Source organism: Pavona decussata, unplaced genomic scaffold (genome assembly GCF_977016875.1).
Source record: "Pavona decussata unplaced genomic scaffold, jaPavDecu1.1 SCAFFOLD_71, whole genome shotgun sequence".
Classification (NCBI taxonomy): Eukaryota; Metazoa; Cnidaria; class Anthozoa; order Scleractinia; family Agariciidae; genus Pavona; species Pavona decussata.
The window spans coordinates 2,117,501-2,138,899 of NW_028145490.1; the positions used below are offsets into that span (position 1 = coordinate 2,117,501).

The 21,399-nt window shown below is 42.0% G+C and overlaps 2 protein-coding genes across 4 annotated transcripts in view; both read right to left on the bottom strand.

Moving 5' to 3' along the window:
- The window catches only part of LOC146477284 (uncharacterized), a 77,697-nt gene that overhangs the window by 28,121 nt on the left and 28,177 nt on the right, over window positions 1-21,399 (bottom strand). The gene's annotated exons all lie outside the window — the stretch shown is intronic.
- On the bottom strand, window positions 1,208-11,865 carry LOC146477286 (cationic amino acid transporter 4-like). Of its 2 annotated transcripts, none has more exons than XM_085113753.1 (4): window positions 11,565-11,865; window positions 6,374-7,513; window positions 4,418-5,003; window positions 1,208-2,442 (listed from the first exon to the last, which is right to left on the bottom strand). In XM_085113753.1, the coding sequence occupies exons 1-4, from the start codon at window positions 11,568-11,570 to the stop codon at window positions 2,303-2,305; spliced, it is 1,872 nt and encodes a 623-aa protein (XP_084969879.1). In that variant the 5' UTR covers window positions 11,571-11,865; the 3' UTR covers window positions 1,208-2,302. The 2 variants fall into 2 exon arrangements, with proteins under 2 accessions (XP_084969879.1, XP_084969880.1); XM_085113754.1 differs by lacking the exon at window positions 11,565-11,865 and adding an exon at window positions 8,952-9,371.

Here is a 21,399-nt window from a genome sequence, read left to right on the forward strand (position 1 = left end):
ACTTGTCTTAGTTTTTGTGTTCTTTCATTGCGATCTGTTATTTTAACAAATATGTTGAATAGTAAAACAACTATCCTGATAAATCTTGCGAAATGTTGCCTGATTTTAACCACTTCGGCCTACACATCAGGCTATATTCTACGTGATTTCGAAGGACAATTGTTAACTCTCTCCGATAAACTTTGTTGGAGTCATTTCATCTATTGAATTTATACAGTTCTATATCCTAGAACAACTAACGTTATTTCTTTTCATTACGTGCACGATCGGAAACACTATTTAGATTGCATTAACACCATTTAGACCGGTTTTTTCTCGTCTTTTGTGCCTAGAGGGGGCCTCTATAACTCCAAGACAGTCAAAGCCATGGCAATGATGAAACTTAGAGAATGGAGAGAACGTACAAAGATATTTCGTTTGAGACACGAAACGGAAAGTCATTTCGACATTTGACGTTTGAAGTACGTCAAGATTTCCAAACGGTGGCTTGGATCCACCATTTTCATTTCTCCAAAACTTCATAAAAGCAACAAAATTGATCAAAAATTAATCAAAATTAAGAGAAGACCAAACTGCTATAAAAACAACGGACGTCACTGTGCATTAAAAGCAGTATTCCTTTTTCTGAAAAAACCTGCCTGTGAAAATTTGTTTGCTACGATGTTATAACTTCTGCGATATCGATGCAGTGCTCCACTAATTGGACTATCAAGCGAACCGCGAGCTGGTCATTTAACCAAAAAATGACCAGCTCCCAGGCGGCTTTGATATAGCTCAATTAGTGGAGCACTGCACCGGTATCGCAGAGGTCATGGGTTCGAATCCCGTTCAAGCCTTTTTTTTTTTTCAGGCTTTCTTTTCGCAACGCATAAGTTGCTTGCACAACTGCGATGCACATTCACTTACTCATTCTGTCATCCTTGGTTCAAATGTCTGAATTTCATATATTTCACTTACAGTATTTGGACACTTATCCGTTTTCACATGTACAAGGTGACAGTAATACCAGGGCCAGTGCAGGGTGTCCGTAACAACGGATGTTTATTTTAGTATACTCTGTAACTTTTACCGTGGAAGGTGAATGGAGAATGGTTGGAGGAGATGGAATGGGTTGACTGAGCACTTAAAGGGACACTGTGACGTAGAATGTACTGTATCATCTTCGTTAAAAGATTCTCACCAGTTTCTGTGCACTAGTAGAGTTATTGTTAACAAAACTGAACCTTTATTTTAACGTTTCCACTGATACAAATATATTTTACCTATTCATAGTAACAATAAAAATATAGGTGGCACTTCCCGAAAAGAAGGTTATATAATCTGCTATTCAAATGATATCATATATTGTCACACATGTTCTGAATGGGCAGGATTGTAGTCTTCATTCTTGGCAACCTTTAAAGAACGATAGTTGGCAGGTTCACTGTTACCGGCATGTTCAGTTGTGCATTATGTTTTTCAGAAACATGTGTTGTTTACTTTTGACACCAGAGAAAAGGCTGGAGTTATTTAACATACCTGTTGACCTACTAAAAATAATGGTGACTTAGAGCGTTCAGTTCTCTAGTCTCTATTTTACTGGTCGTGTAAGGCCACTTCTGATAACATTTCCGCGAAACTAGGATTTAGTCAGCCATTTGTAGATTGTGGCGATTTTCGTGAGAAAAGGCGTTGACAAGAGGGTAATACATTTTGTTATCACTTGGTTTGCCTTTGTGGGAAAACCGAGTCTGAGGCGTGCTTATAACGCCTAAAGAGGTGAAAACAGCTTCCTGAGGCTTCTAACACTCAGGCCCAATATTTATTGCGCACGCATGTCGGCAGTAAGTGCAAATTTTTTAGAATTTGCCAACTTTTAAAGGTTTGCCTGACAGGACGAATTTACCTCGTTTTGACAGAATAACACAAGTCTGCCTAATTCTTTTTGATTTTGACAGCATATTTTACCAAACTTTAATTTCTGGCGTTTACCAGCAAGAAATTGAAAGTTTGAGTTTGCAGTAGACCTGCACCTTTCAAAAGCTCCATTTTCACTGGACCCTGATAACCTGCAGCTGCATTATTTTTAAGGAATTGGAACATTGTTCTGTTGTTCGTTCTTTTGTTCTCTCGTCCAGCCATGCTAGACGTTGTAAGCGGCGCGGTGCTTGTCGCCCCTGAGTTTTACACTCGCTAAACACGCCTTGAGATTAAGGCAGCGGTGATGCCCCTGATCAACCTCTTGGAAGATCCATAAAACGAATTCTTATTCACAACGAGTTTTTAAATCGCACAATTTTTGAGTCACCAACTTCACCATAGTTCATTGTAGCTGAGGTGTGCTAACATTTTGTTCGATTTCTGGAGTTTCCTGTATCACTTCTACGTCTCCTTCTTCAACGGTAGTTGGTTTTATTGCTTCTGAACTGTGTTTATATCCATAGAATAAGTAGATAATGAAACCTGGAGGAAAAAAAAATGTAATTGTTATTTAACAAGTTTGCAGCATGACTACACAAAGAAAAGTGCCGTTTGGCTTAATTTATGTTTTGCATTTCAGCCATGTCGAACATAACACCCAATCTGCACTCTGTTCGATTTTAATCCATTCACCTCTCATAACTGATAAAGTTACTTTATTGTTGTTTCTGTCGTCATTGGGTTGATGTACTCTAATTTTTAACTGTTCACTGTTACTCGTCGACATGGCTGAAGTTCCACATAGGTCAAAGTTTCATGTAATATATCAAACACGAAAAGGTTTGTTTCGTCAGATATATCCAAACACCGAGAAGTAGGTTGCAAAAACGAGGCGCAGCCGAGTTTTTTTAAACGACTTCGAGGAGTTTGGATATCTGATGAAACACACTTTCGAGTGTTTCATATGGCTTCTCAAATGATCAATAATTCTTGGGGAAATTCAAGGCTAAAGTTGGCAAACTTTTATCATATATTTATCAAATCAAAAGGCTCGAAATCAATCAATTGACGGAACAATCAACAGAACAGAGTGAGAAAATTGATCAACCCTAGATTTTGTAGATCGCTTCCGCTCAGGTTGTCAAAAAAGCTTTGGCCGCTTCTCTAATCCGAAAAATTAGGCTTTTTTAAAATATCTGAAAATTGCCACCTGTTTCCCTAACGACAGTTTAATCACTATTATCACACGCTAGTTCAAAGACGATTGTCTTGCAGTGAGCTTGTGAAGCTTATCATTGGAAAGGGACAAAGGGAGATACTAATCTAGCTGGGCTTGTGTGTTTGACGTACCAATTCATAGGTCGATTCAAGAAAGACCATGAAAAACTTCCTTCCCCAGCATGTAAGCCGATTAACATGATGATCAAATGTAGTCCTACTCGTTGGGGCTTAGAAAAAATATAATATACCATGATAGTAAACAGAAGCGCTTAAAATTTCACCTTTTCGAAAGAAATTTCTCAAAATTTAAGGCCGAAATGCTTTTCTTGCGTTACTGTTTTGGTTGTAGATCTTACATTACGGCATACAGTCAACTCCCTTTATTGCGGACACCCTCGGGACCGCAAGTTAGTGTCCATAATAGTGAGAGTCCGTAATAGCGGGAATTTATGTCAGTCAAACGTCTGCAATCTATTTTTGCCGAGGACTTAGCTGCTTTCCTTATTATCGCGGTGTCCGTAATAGCGAGGTGTCCGCAAAGCGAGAGTTGACTGTATTTAACACAGACTGATAAAAGCAACTGCCATGCAGAATCAAAATAAAGACAATATGAAATATAGTGAAGTAAATTAAATGGAGTACAGAACTGGAACACGAAGTGTGTTTATGATGTGACTCTTGATTCAGATGACGGCAAAACTTCTAGTTGACGTTGTCACACGTTGGAGTCAAATTTCTAAATTAAACTAAGGTCAAATGCCTGAGATACACCCGGGATCGTGCTTGGATCGTGCTTGGAGTAGATCGTGCTTGAAGTTGACTGTTACAGAGAACAATGGGCCATTTTCAAAATGGAGTCATTTGACTATAACTATCAGAATTCATTTCATTTTTCTTTTCAAATTCAAATTTTGTAATCCCAGTTGAGAGCAAAGAACAATAGTTCTAACTAGCATGAGAAAGCAAAAAAAAAAAACAAACAAACAAACAAACAAACAAAAAAAAAAGGATTCAGGTAGGTGTAGCCAAGTGCCGCCGTAGTGAAAATGTCCTATCAAGTACCACTAGAAACCCATAAAGTTTGAAAGATGTAACTCCCATATCTTCTCTTTTGCCAAAAGCGTGCGAATGTTCAATCACGTAAGTACCATATTTGGAAAATGAATAACAAATTAATAGGCCAATCAAATCGCTTCAATATTGTGATGCAGTTTCTACCACCTTGTTTAAAATGGCGAGTTTTTTTTAAGTTTGGTACTTAGCAAAAATAAAAAATAGCAAGCTGTTCGGAACCTACCTATCGTCATCCACACGCCAAAGCGAACGTAAGTCATCCGGTTAAGGTTCGCCAACAACACCACATTTATTAGGATGGTTAAAGCGGGTATGTAAGGTACACAACGCACCATGAACGGAAACTTGGCGGAGTTCTGGGGCTGAAGCTGGATGGCGACTAGTGAGACAATGGTTGACCCCGAGAAGAAACAAACCAGGAAGATCGCCCACCATTTTCCATTGATGATATCATGAAATGAACGAGTAAAAGTCACAGCCAGTCCAGTAATGCACACCACCAGGCAAAAAACAGCGAGTTCTGCCCGAGAAGCTGTGCCCTCAGTGACACCAGAACGCGAAGAATTCGTGGAATTAGAAGATCCTTGGGAGTCTTCTTCGCTTGAGATCGGCTGGTAAGCAACCTGAGGCTGACCTTTGTGGGCATTTCCTTTTACGTTCGATAGAAGCTTCTGCAGCCATTCGGTTATGTTATTTTTTCTTCTATCGTCTTCGGGGACACTTTGGACTCCAGTCTGGTAGCGGCTAACAAGAACAGATATGGTAACCTTGGTGTACGCTACCAATGTTCCAATGGAGGTTAATTCCACCTGGCAAAAGTAACGATCGACATTAATGACATTAGATCATCCGTTTTTAATCAGCAAACTATTTTAAACAGTCCCTGACAAATATGTTGTAGACATGCCCACACCACGGTGTAGATAGTCAGTTTATGAAGGTTTTGCACTTGTAGGGGAGCGGATGTAGGGGCCGGCGGGAACTGATAACTTGAGCAAGTCCTTTCTTTCACATTTAAGACCTGGCTTTAGATTCTAGTAAGAGTGAGATACGAGTTCGACTTTTTCCAATGGATTATAAAGAGTGCGTGCGCGTGAGCCAATAGGCAGATTTAGCAACAGAACGGGACGTCAGTTGACAACGGCCTGCGCATCAAGAATGCCCATATATAGACGAAATAGACTCGCGTCCAGACCGTATTCCGCGAGCTCTCGCGTCCTCAAATGACGTTCCCGTTTTGTTGCTAACATTTTAGTGGGAAAAAGAGATAGCCGTCGTCATTTCACTACGAGGTTTTTGTGAGAACCCGTAGTAACAAAACCAAGTCCTGGAGACGTAGGTGGTCTCGTCTTTTTGGAATAACAAAAGGCCTTATTTATCATCATTCAAAACAATCACCTTCGATTCGTCTCTCACAAAGCGGAGTAAATGAAGTTAACTGGGATAGATCTCTTCTTAGTACTTTGCTAAAAACTTGAAATAAAATCTCAGTCATGTCGTAGTTGTAATTGTACTAGTTTTTCAAACCTGTCAAAACTAGATAGCAACAAAAACGACCGCTGGTAAAAAAAATTAAAATTCCATGAAAGAAACTTGGGAGAACGCCTATTCTTTTCTCTTTTTGTTTTGCTTGCTTTTCGCCTCGTTGTCCATTGCTAGGATTTAGTATATGCGTCACAATGTTCTGCCGTTCTCCTTTATTGACTATTGTGAAGTTGACGTTTAACCCAGAAGTGTTAATGTTATTAATAATATATGTTGTAATAGAATGTCATGTATACCAATAAATAAATAAACAAAAGAAAAACGCGTTACCAACCCGAAATTGGGCATGCATATAGCAATAAGATACATATCACGTAAAGGAACGCAAGTCACAAAAAAACGCGAGACGCTATAGATCTGTAATATTATTATTAAGTTCGTAATTATTGAAGTAAGCTTCATGAGAGGTGATTTCATTGGTTCTACGATAGCGCGCCGGTCCTCCTTGGGAATTTCGCTCTGCATCGGTTGCACAGTTGTCTGTTTTTTTTTTTTGGGGGGGGGGGGTGGGGGATTGATTTACTTTCACTTGTGATTGGTTGGCTGGGTTGTTTGCGTTGGTTTTGACTGGCTTGATGTGTAAAGTTGGATTTTTTTCCTTAAGACACCCACTCTCTACAGTTAGTCAACTTACCAACTGATCAACTTCAAACATCATTGCTAGCAACGCTGTGATCATTCCAGAAACCACTATGGCTCGGCTAGGTACCTGCGTTTTTGCGTGCACTTTGGAAAACCATCGGAACAGAAGTCCATCCGAAGCCATGGAATAAACTATTCTCGAAGTAGAATAGACAGTGCAGAACAAAGCGCTGACAGTAGCACATATTCCGCCACATATAATGATGTATTTAGCGCCCGAAAATGTTTTTCGCTGAAAGGCTTCCGCCAACGGCGCGTATGTGTCCAATGTATTGTGTGGCGTCATTAGAGTTAACACTGTAGCTACACCGACATACGCCAGTGTACTGATTGTTATGATCACGAATAACGCCCATGGGATGTTTTTTTCAGGGTCTATGGCTTCTTCAGCTGCTTCGGCAACAATGTCGAAGCCTGAAAAAGCAAAGAAGGCTTTTGCTGCTCCTTGCAGTACACCAGAAACGCCGTGAGGCATAAAATCCTGTGTCCAATGATGTAAATTGGCGAAGAAAAGTCCATAGACGATCATAAAAGTGATAACAGTTAAGTTGACTGCTGTTATGATGTTGTGAAAATTTGTGGAACTTCGAGCTCCCATGCAAAGAATCGCTACTACAGAAAGCACCAACGCAGCTGCGAGCAGGTCTGGAAATGATTCTTTCCCGGGTATGAACCAGTGTTTAGAAAAATGTTTTGTAAAGAAGAGGAACAGTTTTCCATTTGAGGCTGAATCTATCAGCTGACTACACTTTCGAGCAAGACCTGCTCCGGTCAGTAAAAACTCCAAGAAAATATTCCAACCAACTACAAAAGCCCAGATCTCACCCAGGGTAGCGTAAGTGTAAATGTACGATGACCCAGCGTCTGGAAAGCGGCTGCCGTACTCGGCGAATGAAAGCGCGCAAAGCAACGCGGCGACGGAGGCTAAGATGATAGAAAGAACGGCGGATGGGCCCGTAGTATCACGAGCCAGTTCACCAATCCCCACATACAATCCAGCGCCCACAATCGTCCCCACGCCCAGTGAAGTAAGATCTACTGTCGTGAAGCATCTTCTCAGTGGAATGTCTGGCAACCATGCTTCGCGTGGTTTCTTACGAATCAAATTGTCAAACAATCTCTTGCAGAACATCTGTGGAAAGAATGTTTATTACAAAAAAATAAATAAATAAAATAAAATAAATCGTGCAAAAAAGGTAGTGGCGGATCTTAGGATTTTTTATAAAGTGGTAACCGACAATAAAACAACAGGGAAGGGTTATGAATGGAAACTGTTATTCAGGAATGGCTAAAAGGCCTTTGTGTCTTTATGTTTATTTGAAGAAAGAGGGGTTTGCTACCCCTCCCCCCATCGATCTGCTGCTATAGTTCAGAAGCATGCAGATACAAAAGAAAGGAAACCAATATAACTTACATTATTAAAAACTGGATCATTGTATAATGCAATTCGGGCAATTTGATTGGCTTAGCGGCCATGGTATATGGATTGAGCCATTACACCATGCCCGAGAAATAGAGACCATTAAGTTGTCTTCTGGTTGTTCTTGCAAAGCGAAATCAGCAAGATCTAGCAATATTTCTTGATTGTTTTTAATAAAACCATTTTTCCACTCACGCTTGTTGGAAATGAGATGTTTATAGCTAACTCGGCGCTACGCGCCTCGTTGGCTATCTATCATCTCATATCCAACGCGCGCTCATGGAATAATTGTTAATTAGCATAAATCTACTAGCGTTCTATCACGAACGGTGTTCTCTTATTGGCTACGCTACTCGCTATCTATTCTGTTGTAGATAGTGAGTAGCGCGTGGCGTAAACTATTTATATCATTATTCAATAAAACGTGAACCTATCTTGTTGTTAAGTTTTGAACGACAAGTAGATTTATACTCAAACGATTAGCTTATTCGCTCTATTTCTATGCGTGATAGTTGATTCTGGCTTCGCCCTCATCATCAACCACCACGCGATAGAAATCTCGAGCTCATCATCTTATTGTTGAGTGGAAGCGACACCACTTGCTTCTAGTATAAGTAAGTTATCAGCATGCAATCTTCAAAAGTCTAATGGGAATCTTCATCCTTAACTGCTTTAAATTCATTGTCATGAAATCCTTAAAAATCTCATAGTCGTGGAACGTTAGACGAAACAATGTCCCATCAGTTGCATATAGGGCGTCCCGTGAATATTCGGAATAGAAAGGGTACGTAACAATCATAAAAATCAGATGGCCACATTTTAGGACCACGGGGGTTAAAGAATGAGCTGTAATAAAGGTTAGGATGTCTTTTTAAAGAAAAATCCAAAGGATTTGTACAGAAATGATATTTTTGGGCGGTGGGGAGAAGGAGAGTCGCGTCAAGTGACCACAACGTTAACTTCCAAGGCCTTAATTTGTGTAATTGAAACACCAGGCTGTATAAAAATGGTGACGTTTACTTAGAACAGAAGAAGAACTGCCTTTCCTTATTTCAAAACCATAGTAGAAAAATGTATAACTTAAGTTTATGAACATTGCTGCGTTTTAATTTGTATTTTCCCTGGCTAAGCGCGCGTTGTGAAATCCTACCTCTTGAGTCTTCGGACAAAATCCTTCGGTGTGATTTTGAATTGGATTAGTAACCTTCACATGTTCCCTCCTTTGGTGTTGTTTATTATACTGTACAAGAAAGTTCTAGCTTCAAGGCAGTCTGCGCGTAAAACTGTAACCATTCATTCGAACGCTTTTGAACAATTCTGGGTTTGCAATGTTTTTTTTTTTTAAATAAGGGTGGTGGTTCCGCCTTTTGAATCCCATCCACGTCGATCGGTTACGAATACTGATAAAAATTTAATATATTCAGTATGCCCTGCCAAATTTATCCAAACTTTTAGATTAAAATGCAATTGTGACTCAATTATTTATTTCTTCTTAGAACCAAACAAGAGTTGTTCTAATAACTTTTACGTCAAAGGTTTGAAGTTTCAGAAAAACCATTCCACGAGTTTGGCTTTATGAAAATTAAATATTCAGTCTACATAAAGAAAATTTGTCATTCTCTAAAATCCTTTTGTTCAGACAGATGTACAGCTGATTCAATTAACATTTGTTCTATTCTGCCGAGTTAAGCACGTTCTGCCAGTTTTTTTTTTTTTTAGATTAATTTTTTTTTTCTGTCATATAGGTACTCAAGTATTAGCACTTCCTAACCTGGGCAAGACTGGTTAATAACGTGTCGTATCAATGAGTTTTAACCTAATTTTTTTAAAAAAAATTCCTTCTTCGTTCCCACATCTAACAAGGTTCTGGTGCGCTAGAGCAAACAGACCCCAATGTACAATTTTCTACAAATGTTTAAATTTCAACAGTTGCATCAGTCACGAATAAAGTATTACCGCAATGTTCAAGAAAGGTTATCCGTAACGTATTTGAAGTCATCGTCGAATCGTTTGTAGCTGTATGATTGATGATTTGGTTTGCTCCGTCATGACTTCTTTGCTAACTTGATTACAGGTTGACACCAATTAGTTCTGAATGAGGCTGTGGTTGCTCAACAGGGTTAAATCGCGATAAAGACACGCGCAATCACGCTTTAGCTAAATTCCGTTTACAACCCCCCAAAGTTCCTATTTAGAGATCTCGGCAGACGGCGATGTAATTGACACCAAAAGCGGCAGACTTCAAAGATCTTAAAACGTCTGAAACGTTGGTTCTATACATATTTCGACCTTTTTTCTAAGTTTGTTCGATAAGCCAATCATTTGCAAGCACATATCACGGCCATTAGCAGTTGGTATTTTGCAATAACTTTTTATTTCCCTTCACGCGTCGTGAAGAGCTTCTTTTCGTATTCCCTTTTTATTTTAGTTAGCAGCAAATGCAAGTCACCAGGCAAGCGTCGCAAACTTTTCAAAATACTGTTTAAACACCACCCTATTTCCAAGACGACACGAGTTGTTGTTCCAGGAGATATCTGTTCAGTCCAGAATTCATCGATTTATTGTACAGCCGATCGCCTTTAAATGTCGGCGCGCTTGGTGCTTCGATGACAGCTTAAAGACGACACATGCTGAAAAGTTTCTTAACTAATCGATGATTCAGTTTTTTAGCGCGATTAACTAGACTTAATCACTGTTAAGCCCTTTAGTGTGACCACAACCTTCACAATTCCCTTCAGCGACTGATCGTATGTACAGATGCAGTCTCAGTCGTTCAGAACCCTTTTATAGAAATCCTTTTTAGAAGTATGATAGAAAACACGTTGCTCCAAGCTAAAACTAAGGTTAGTGGCAGCCTGGCTTGCCTGACCGTCTCTAATTCTGAAGAGTTTTTCATATCCTTAATGTAATTATCCAAGCCGGTCTAAAATAAACAACTTTCTAAGTCTTCTAAAGATGTGTAGATAAACAATGTACTGGTTCTAGAATAAATTGACGACCTTTGAATGCTTCAAAATGCGGTCTTTCAACGATACGAACTGTCACGTACCACCGATATTCCACCGTAGCCCGTTAACACAGAAAACTTCAAAACCATTCATGCCTGACAAATTTGGGAACCATAAGCTATAAGAACCGATTGTATTTTTAGTTTTTCTCCGCTTTTTTTCACGCTTGAAAGACAATTTACACACAGTACAAAATATCCAACATTTCTAATAATATCTTCAATGTTTACGGGATTCTAGAAATTTGTTAAGCGTCGTTGAAACTTTTTCACTGTTTTGCTGATAGCTTCTCTTGAAAAACATCGTTCTTGATGAAATGATCGAGCATGTTTATATTGCCAGGCTTCAGTCTAGGTGGTCTTTTATTTTCTTGAGTATAAAATCAGTAAAATGCCGTTTTAGTTCTAAATTTTAAATAGGAGTAGTTCATGCACATTCATGCACAAGAATTAGTTTCATGAAATTTAAAATTTAATTTTTAAGAATATAACTCATCAGGATTGTTCGTAATTTCACCAATTGCGCCGGTAAATGGTATAGTTGGAGATCTTAAACAGCAACTAAACCGCTAGTTGTCGAATTTTGAGCGAAGTACTTTTTATATACGAATATTTTCTGCTTTAAGAGTGCTGTGTAACATGGATTCCCTCTAAAGCAACGCGCATGAATCATTCGAATACGCCGGTACAATCCTTCCTGCAATCGTTGTTATTCCGATACAAATGCAAAGTTATAATTAAAACCAACGTACTTACCATCATAAAAAGCTGAAATTCTAAATATGAAAGCAAGCAGCTTCAGTTCCTTTGCCAGACCTGCCCCTATGTCAAGATAGAAACGCCAAATAATGGCTAATGAACAATTGCCTTTTGCCAAAGGAAGCAGGGAATGAGAGAACTTAACGCGCGAAGGAATTAATTATGTTAATGTATATTTCTCGGGACACAAGGTTGTCAAGGTTTCGCTCGAGTGAAGATCAGTTTGAGGATTCAAGGGCTCCAAAAATTTTGAACAGCACTCGTTTCCCATTAAAAACTGTTAAACCATATTTTTCAGGATACAGTTTAGCCACGGTAATGATAATCCAAAAAAAAAAAAAAAAAAAGCCAGAAAAGCAGAGTTGCTGTAGATTGGAAACCATATTTTTGTCATAACATGATGCATTGGTAATTCTTGTTTTCATACCGCCTAAATGATCACGTCAATTTATTGTATCATAATGCCTTTTTGAAAGGATTACAATTCGGCGCACGGCTGACAAGTCAAATGTCTACAAGCAGCAGGGCAGAAAATTATACAAGACAAATAGAAATAAGCTTCAATGAAGCCCAGGTTTTAAACACTATAAACCCAGATCGTTTAATGTGCCTTTATTTATAGTTTTCTGACCCAAACAAAGGTTCTGAATGACAAAGGAAAATTCAAACTCCAACATATTTTTTTGCGGGCGCCACAGTTCTTACAGACAATGGTTAACGAAGTGTAATTAACAGTAGCCCTGCACCTTTCAAAAGCGCTATTTTCACTTTACCCTGTACGGATTATTGTTGTATTGCTCGTTCTTTCGTTCTTCGGCCAACCACGTAAGACGATGCAAACGGTAAAGGCCCGAACCTAAGACCTTCCGATTACTAGTTCGGATGCTCTACCACTGAGCTACAGGAGACTCGCGGGAGCTATTAAAGGCCATTAAACTAGGTTTCCAGAGCTCCCACGAGTATCCTGTAGCTCAGTGGTAGAGCATCCGAACTTGTAATCGGAAGGTCTTAGGCTCGACTCCTGATAGGACCACTCATATTTTTTTCCGAGTATGCCTGTGTCGCTCACTGAATAATACATCATTCTCATTTATTTACCAGGCTTAAAATATTCCATCACATTTACTCCATTATGATTATTGTTACTCGGATAAAACAAAAATTGTATACCGGACTATAGAACGTCAGGCATGATATATGAGATCCCTGTAAGGATCGATATACGTCAGGAGTATGCCAAGAAAATATATAAAATACAGTCAACTCCCTTTATTGTGGACACCCTCGGGACCGCGAGTTGGTGTCATTAATAGCGAGAGTCCGTTATAGCGGGAATTTATTTCAGTTAAACGTCTGTACGCTGTTTCTGCCGGGGATTTAGCTGCTGTCCGTATTATCGAGGTGTCCCTAATAGCGAGGTGTCCGCAAGGCGAGAGTTGACTGTAGTAGGATGTTATACTCTTCTATCAAGATTCATCAGAGATAAGTATAAGGAATCAAAGGATCGGCGTCCTCATACGTCGGTATACCTCTTCGCATACGTTGTACGTATACGGACTCATAATATCACCTTGTATTTGTTATTTCATGGGGTGAAAACAAAAGCATTTTTGCCCGCCTGGTAACCTCGTTTATCGTCGCTTAAGTTTCAGCCTATCTCACCCCTGTCCACAAGCCCGCGTTTCTCAACCAGATTCGTCGGATATAATCTACCGTTCTGATTGGTCTTTGTTTATAGGAACTGAAGTGCAGATTTTTTCTTATTGTGCTAATATTTCAGTAAGTAAACTTTAGCCGTTTCCGTACCCTGTAAGACGGACAACGGACGGGGCTACAAACGTTTTGGACAAACAGACTAAGTTGTCACATATGGAGATTTCGTCATTACTGTGAAAAAAAAACAAAAAAAAAAAAACAAGGACGTTTGGACGTAAAGTCGTCATATTTTGTGATCGTAAAAGACGTAAAATTGACCGACAAATTTAGACAAACAGTTTCAGACAAAATCTCGTCCGTTCATTTTTCATTAAATTTTATGTATTCTAGTATTCAAATGGCCATTTAGTTCTTGAAATCACTTTGTGTGTGAACTTCGATCACATTCAGTCGAATCCGGCATCACGTGTGAATTGCGTCTTTTAGTAAACTCGGGTTTGTAACTGCAGTGAGATCGACTGTAAATATGCTCTGATAATCTTAGTTATTAGGAACATAAGTATCCCGCTTTTCCATATATAATTATTCTCTGCACAATTTGTGTACAATACTGATGTGTCAAAGCCCTGAACGGGTATATTCTTTAGATAATATAATATCCTTCCGGCAATGCGCAAGGGACGATTTCTTCATAACTCTTTGCAGAGCTATCGTATGACAACTGCCAAGTTTTATGATGAGGGCAAGTGGGTTTAAATAACAACCAAGTCAATACGAACCAAAAGGTTCAGTCTCCATGCACAATCAGTTATGTGGAATAGGCAACGGATTTTTCTGAACGACAGGTGTTGGGTTTGCACAAATAATTCGACGCGGTTGGGTTGTTAACACTCTATTCTCATGTATCTCTGCATTTACTTGTTTACAGCATCATGGCGAGCGATTTCACAACATTGTCACTACCGGTTAAAAATTTTGTGCGGATTTAAACGACGACTTGCTTATAAACTGCGAAGATTCTCAACACACATTCAAGCACGTGCTTCGCTGAAAACTCACTAAGATCACATGATCAAAATACTCGCTACTTTATGTTACGGTCACGAAATGTGAAATAAAAATAAAACGTAAACAAAGTCAAGTCCAAGTTTGTTCATTTTGAAACTAAACATTCCGCCCGCCTTGGGACGATCCGACTTAGGACGCCCAACGTCTCTAGTTCACAGTTAAAGCTTTAGCACTATCAAGGTCATTTTCCAGAAGGCACAGCTTCTGGATCGGCCGAATATAGACAGAGTCTTTAGTCTTGACCTTAACCGTCCTCACCATCCCGTCAGAGCCAGGGTAGACCTCCAGAACTCGGCCCAGACTCCAATACCCTCTAGGTGCACTGTCATCCATCAACAAAACCAGGGCATTTGGCTTCAGGTTAGGTAGGGCTCTGTGCCATTTCCCTCGAACTTGCAGTGTCGGCAAATATTCGCGCAACCACCTCTTCCAAAACAGGTCGGCAAGGAATTGAACTTGCTTCCATTTCCTTCTGTACTGGTCCGCCGGTTGAAACACACCTGGAGGAAGGCAGATTGTTTTCCTTTGCATCAGGAAGTGCGCAGGCGTGAGTGGCTGGAGGTCATTCGGGTCATCAGAATTAGCTGTCAGAGCCCGACCATTTAGTACTCGCTCAACTTCCGTCAGAAGGGTTTGGAGGACCGGCTCAGAGACCATTTGGGTTCCAAGGATTGCCTTCAGGACAGTCTTAGCACTGCGCACAAGACGTTCCCAAATTCCTGACATGCTAGAGGCAGTTGGCGGCTGGAAAATCCACTTGCATCCACGCTGAAGTAGCTCACGGTCAATTTTCTGCTGATCCCACTGCTTGATCTCTTCTCTCAGTTCTCGTTCCGCTCCTACAAAGTTGGATCCTCTATCACATCTTAATTCTGAAACCTCTCCACGGCGATTGATGAATCTCCTTAGGCACATTATGAAGTCATCTGTGTTCATTGACTGGACTAATTCGAGGTGAACAGCACGAGTATTCAAACATGTGAACAGACAACACCAGCGCTTTGCTGTACCTCTGCCATGCTTCACTTGGAGGGGACCAAACAGATCCATTCCTGAGTACGAGAACGGAGGCTGGTAAGCCATCATGCGGCTTCTTGGAAGGGGTGCCATTTGCTGAACTATTTGTCTGGCATTCAACCTTTTACAACGAAGGCATCGCCCAAGGATGGAACGAACAAGAACTCTAATCTGAGGGATCCACAGCTTCTCACGCACCCTTGATATGAGGTGCTCGCGCCCCAAGTGGCCAATTGACTCATGAACATGGCGAACAATCACTGCTGTTATGGGATGGTCTCTCGGTAGAATTGCTTGGTTCCTAGCAGCATCAGCGACGGGTGGATTTACTATGCGGCCTTTAACTCTCAGAACGCCATGGTCATCAAGCATTGGGTCCAGGGCAACTATACTGCTGGACGGCCTCACTGCACCTTTGGCCTTTAGGTCTTTAATTTCTTGAGGATAGGCAGAAAGTTGAACGATTCTCGTGATGGCTATAGTAGCTGCATCATAATCTTCAAGGGTCAGGTGGCCTCTCTGGGTAGTCTTTCGATTGCGAAGAAAATGGACGAAGCGGATAAGCCAAGCAACCCGACGTCTTAGCCGGTTCCAATCAGAACAACTGTTCAATATGCGATCCATGACATCTTTGGCCGTTACGCTCAGCGGGCTCAATGCAGAGGAGTCTGTCTGTTGAGCGACAGAATGGATGCTTACATCAACATGATTGGCGTGCGCTTCTTTCTTCAATTCTAAAGCTTCGTCCGGGACTTCCTTACAGTCTGCAGTGGGCCAGAGGGATTCTGGCTGCCAGAGAAATTCTGGTCCTCGTAACCAGCGTTGGTTAAATTTCAGATCTGAAGGGTTCAAGCCACGGGAGACATCATCAGCTGGGTTTAAGGCACCTGGTACATGATTCCAGTCATTAGGATGTGAGTTTTCTCTAATCTCTTCCACACGATTGGCGACATAGGTTTGGAATCGGCGCTTCTCATTCTTCAGGTAGTGAAGCACTATTTCGCTATCTGTCCAGTACTTAGTTTGCTGTATGGGCAGATCGAGCTCTTTTCTCAACATCTTGTTTAGGCGCGTGGCAAGGACAGCTGCTTGCAATTCAAGCCTTGGGATGCTAGTGAACTTGATGGGAGCATTTCTTGCCTTTCCCATGACAAACGAGCAATGGATGGAGTCATCTGGATCTACAATCCTCAGGTATGCTGATGCGCCATATCCAACTTCGGAGGCATCTGAGAAGACATGTAACTGAAGTCTGCATTTCTTCGGGTCCACTCCAGGAGGGAAGTAGTAGCGTGGGATACGGAGCTCGGACAAGGAGGGCAGCTGTGTGGTCCAAGATCTCCATCTCTTTAAGAAGTGTTCTTCCAATGGCTGGTCCCAGTCTAGCTTTGCCTTCCATATGTCCTGTATAAGAGCTCTTGCTGTGAGTGCTACGGGCGCAGCAAATCCGAGTGGGTCGTACAATGAACAGACAGCAGACAGGATTCCACGCTTTGTCTCAGGACGGTTCAGGTTCTTGATCTCGAACCCCAGTTCATCAGTCTCGACAAACCAACGAACACCCAGTGCCCTCTCCACCGGCAATTCATCTAGCCTTAGGTCCAGGTTTGGTGTAGCTCTTCTTTGGACAGGAATCGAGGACAAAACTTCTTTGCTGTTGGACATGAACTTCGTTAGGCGAAAACCACCATGATCTAACATTTCGGCGAGGTCTGTTGCCATTCTGGTTGCTAAGGTGTTGCTGCTAAATGACGGTAGCGCGTCGTCAACATAGAAGTTCTTCTCAACAACTGCTGCAACTTCTGGACTGAATTTCTTTGAGTTATCAGTGGCAGTTCTCCTCAGGACAGAGTTGGCAACACATGGGGATGAAGTGGCCCCGAAGATGTGTACCTCCATAACATAAACGTCTGGATGCTGACTGTAGTCGTTAGTCCACCATAGGAAACGCAGAGCATCTTGATCTTCTTTGCGGACGCGCACCTGATGGAACATTGCCTCCACATCGGCAGCTAGGCCAACCTTCCCTTGGCGAAAACGTAGCAGTACTCCAACGAGGCTATTGGTCACGTCTGGGCCTTGGAGAAGACTTTTGTTAAGTGATGTGCCTTCATACTCTGCTGCAGCATCAAAGACTATGCGAAGTTTCCCAGGTTTGTTCGGGTTCATCATTGGATGATGGGGTAAGTACCAGGTGTGTGAGCTCTCTTTAGCTGCTTCTTCAGGGGTAAGCTTGCGGGCATATCCCTTTGATATGTACTCAGTCATAACTGCTCTGTACTTTGCAGCCATTTCCTCATTTCCTGGTTTTGTTAGCCGGCGCCTTAGCAGTTCGACTCGTTTTTCAGCCAGAGTACGGTTGTTTGGTAGTTGCGGCTGATCTTCTTTCCACAAGAGACCGACTTCATAATGGCCATCTACGATTCTTGTTGTGTCCTCAAGAATTTTTAAGGCTCGCTTGTCCTCGATTGACAGTGGCTTATCATCTGACTTTGAGGCTCCGTAATCCTCAATTTTCCAGAAGCGTTCCATCTGATCTTCCATGCCCACCGAAAGGAAGTTGACTGATGTTTTCCCTTTGTCGCCGCAAGTTAAAGGCCCTGCAATACTCCAGCCAAGCGGAAACCGGTAACCAAAAGGACCGTTGTTGTCTGGTGGGACCCTGACTTCATCTTGCAAATGGGCAGCAGGTTAATTGCTTCCTATGATTATGGATACTCGCTTAATGTCAACTTCTGGGAATGTCAGGTCTTGCAGGTGTGGATACTTCGAAACGTCAACAGAATCCGGTAAAATCTGCCCTGACTGATTGAGATCTGGGAGTACGTAGGCTTCATTGACTTCAATACATCTACCGCACCCATCCACGGGACCGAGGGTGAATGACACCCGTTCACTTTCTATTGATTCCTCACTTCTCCTGATAGTCTTGATGCCAATTCGTTGCAAAGTTCCTTCCAGATTAAGCTGATCCGCAAGCTGACGATCAATAAGAGTGTCAGTGCAGCCATTATCTAGAAACCCGTACGTGGAGAGGGAATTGCCATCCTCAGCCGTGATAGTCACAGGAACCACATTTAACAGGACTCGACCTTGCGGGGCAAAAACCTCTGTCGTGCTCACTGAGGCCTGATGGATGTTGGTGGTTTGTGGTGCTGCACCAGATCCCATGCTTTGTTGCTGTGGAGGTACCGTAGCAGAACGGGAATTTGCTTGGTTGTGATTACTGCTTACGCCATTATTGGTTCTCGGCCGGAAACGACGTCCATTGCTGTTTTCCTTGTGTAAAAGTGTCAGATGATGCCCAGGACACTTGGAGCAGGCTGGGGGATCCGGACAAGTAGTGCCACTATGGGTTGGGTTGTGACAACCACAGTTAAAGCAGAACCCGTAGGAGGCTGCATACTGTCGCCTTACTGTTACACGATCGCACTGCTTAATGATTGGGCAATCCTGCAGACGATGGGGTGTGGATTTGCAGATTGAGCATTTGATGTGATTTCCTGTCTCTGGGGGCCTTTCAGATTTAGCAGGTGGTACTGTGGAGTCCCTGGGAGGTTCTGGTGGCCTTTCAATTTTAGTTGATGAAATAGTAGAGTCCCTGGGAGGTGGTGGTTTCTTAATCCTGGATGAATTCCGGGTATCCTTGTCTTCACTATTCTCCCTCCTTTGCCTCTGTGGCCCAAAGATTGGGTCGTTTCTTATCGACGCTTGTCTCATAACAAATTTCGCGATATCCTGTAAGCGAGCGGACCTGCCACGATTTACGATCTCATAATTTTCAGTTTGCCACTTTGCAACAAGGTCGTTCGGAAGTCTGCTTACAATTCTCCTCAGGTTGGTAGCCACACTAGCCTCATGCTCAACATCACCTTTCAGGATCTTTGTCGCTGTGTTCAGCTTCTCAGCAAAGTTCAGTAAACTCACATTGTCCCCTGGGGCAAGCTTGGGACCAGATACCAAACCGTCAATGCAGGCTTGTGAAACTTGGATGGGTTTACCGAAACGATCCTCTAGAGTCTTTATGAGGTCTTTGTAGGAGCAGCCTCTGTTTCGTTCGATGACTTCCAGAGCTTCACCTTTCAGAAACTTTGGCAGGTACTCGATTCGCTGCGCGTCGGTTAGAAGTTCACTCTCAAGATGAGTGCGGGTCTGCTCTCGAAAGAAAGGGAAGTCGGCTGGATTCCCATTAAACTGTGTAGGCGTAATGCCATTTAGCAGTTGAACCTTCCACATGGCTGCAACGTGGTCCTTTGGGGTGGTCTCCTCTCTTCTGGTGTCTGGATCAGGCTTTGTCCTGGACTGAAATAAACCTTGAGGCGAGTGTTGTATGGGTGTATGGTTGGAGACATGCGGCACCTCCCTTTTAGACTCTTCTACAGTGGAGTAACTGGGCAAATGAACCGACTTGGAGGATGTTGGTATTTTATCAGAGGGGGTAGAGTGATCTACAGGTGAGATGCCCAAGGTTTTCTCTGTCTTACGTGGGGTTGACTTTGGAAGCTCTTGCCTTTCTGACTCGGAACCTTTGGGTGGACCTTCGCAGCTGTTGAGGTGTGTTTTCTCAATTTCGTCGACGGTCTCAAGCTGACCAGTGTCTTCATCATAGTCCCTTTCGATCTTCCAGTCCAGTTCGGCTAAAGCAGCCTCGTCCTCCAATCGCCTCAATTCCATTCGTGCCTTTTGCCTGGCCAGCTCAGCATCCTCTTCAGCTCTTCGTTTTGCTAGCTCCACTTTCTTCTTGGCCAGAAGCGCGGCTCTTAGCTTCTCTTTCTTACGAGATGATGCCTTAGAGGACACAGAGCTGCCTTGTGACTTCTCACTTTTGACAGAAATTTCATCGTCATGTTTGGGGGCTTCGTGATCCGTTCGCATTCGCTCTTCTTGCTCAAATAAGCTTATAACTGTCTCCTTTAGGGATCTGAACCTTTCCTCGACCTCTTGTAGACGTTTCCTCTGATTTATGCACGGAAGATACCTTGAATGAATTTCCTCAAAAGATTTCCAAGCACGAGTGACACTTTCTACCATTCGACCAGCAGATAGGACGTCCCAATTAGTGTAGAGACATGTACGTAATTGCTGAGTTTCAGTTGCAACATAGTCAGCGATTTTGTTCCAAGAAGATGCTAGTCTGTGCTGTTCACTTATTTCTCGCTGACGGATGACTTCACTAAAATCTATTTGAGTATTTGGAAGGGGATTTTGACGTAGTGAGTAACCAAAGGCTCCTCGAGCTAGCGGGGGCCTTAAGACCTCAGGAGGTAATGCAAAGGCAGCGGCCCCGATGTCAAAAGGAAAATCTTCATTTGTGTTAGCCATTAGGTTTGTTCCAAGGCCCATTAAATTAATTTCCCCACCTGATTCAATCCGGCCAGTTCCTCGATCCTCAGTCCCGCGGTCCGGTCCACTAGTTTTCGACTCTCCAATGCCACCACTCGAGGGGTCCATTACTTCTCACAAAAGCCGAGCAAAACGGCAATGTCCTTCAAATCGTCGCCTTGCTAACCAAAAATTTTTCACAATGTTGGGTTTGCACAAATAATTCGACGCGGTTGGGTTGTTAACACTTTATTCTCATGTATCTCTGCATTTACTTGTTTACAGCATCATGGCGAGCGATTTCACAACATTGTCACTACCGGTTAAAAATTTTGTGCGGATTTAAACGACGACTTGCTTATAAACTGCGAAGATTCTCAACACACATTCAAGCACGTGCTTCGCTGAAAACTCACTAAGATCACATGATCAAAATACTCGCTACTTTATGTTACGGTCACGAAATGTGAAATAAAAATAAAACGTAAACAAAGTCAAGTCCAAGTTTGTTCATTTTGAAACTAAACAACAGGAAACGGATGTAAATGAGGACGAAAGGAAACGGAAATCAGTAATAAAAAATGAAGAACAAAGATGCGAATAAGAAGGAAAAACGGTTTTAGTTTTCGTGTGAACGCTTTGAAACGCTCCTAACTTCGAGGGCAGAGGATTTTTCAAACTCTTTTTTGGGTAAAGGATAGCGGAAATCAGTAATGGGAAATGAAGAATAAAGTTGCGTGATGGGATGTGGAAAGGCCTCTCGTGAATT

Excerpts from the sequence above, each read along its gene's own strand:
- LOC146477286 (XM_085113753.1), bottom strand. Across the intron at positions 5,004-6,373 it reads TGTTTGAAGTTGATCAGTTG|GTGGAATTAACCTCCATTGG; the intron begins GTAAGTTGACTA and ends TACTTTTGCCAG. Across the intron at positions 2,443-4,417 it reads TGGCGTGTGGATGACGATAG|GTTTCATTATCTACTTATTC; the intron begins GTAGGTTCCGAA and ends TTTTTCCTCCAG.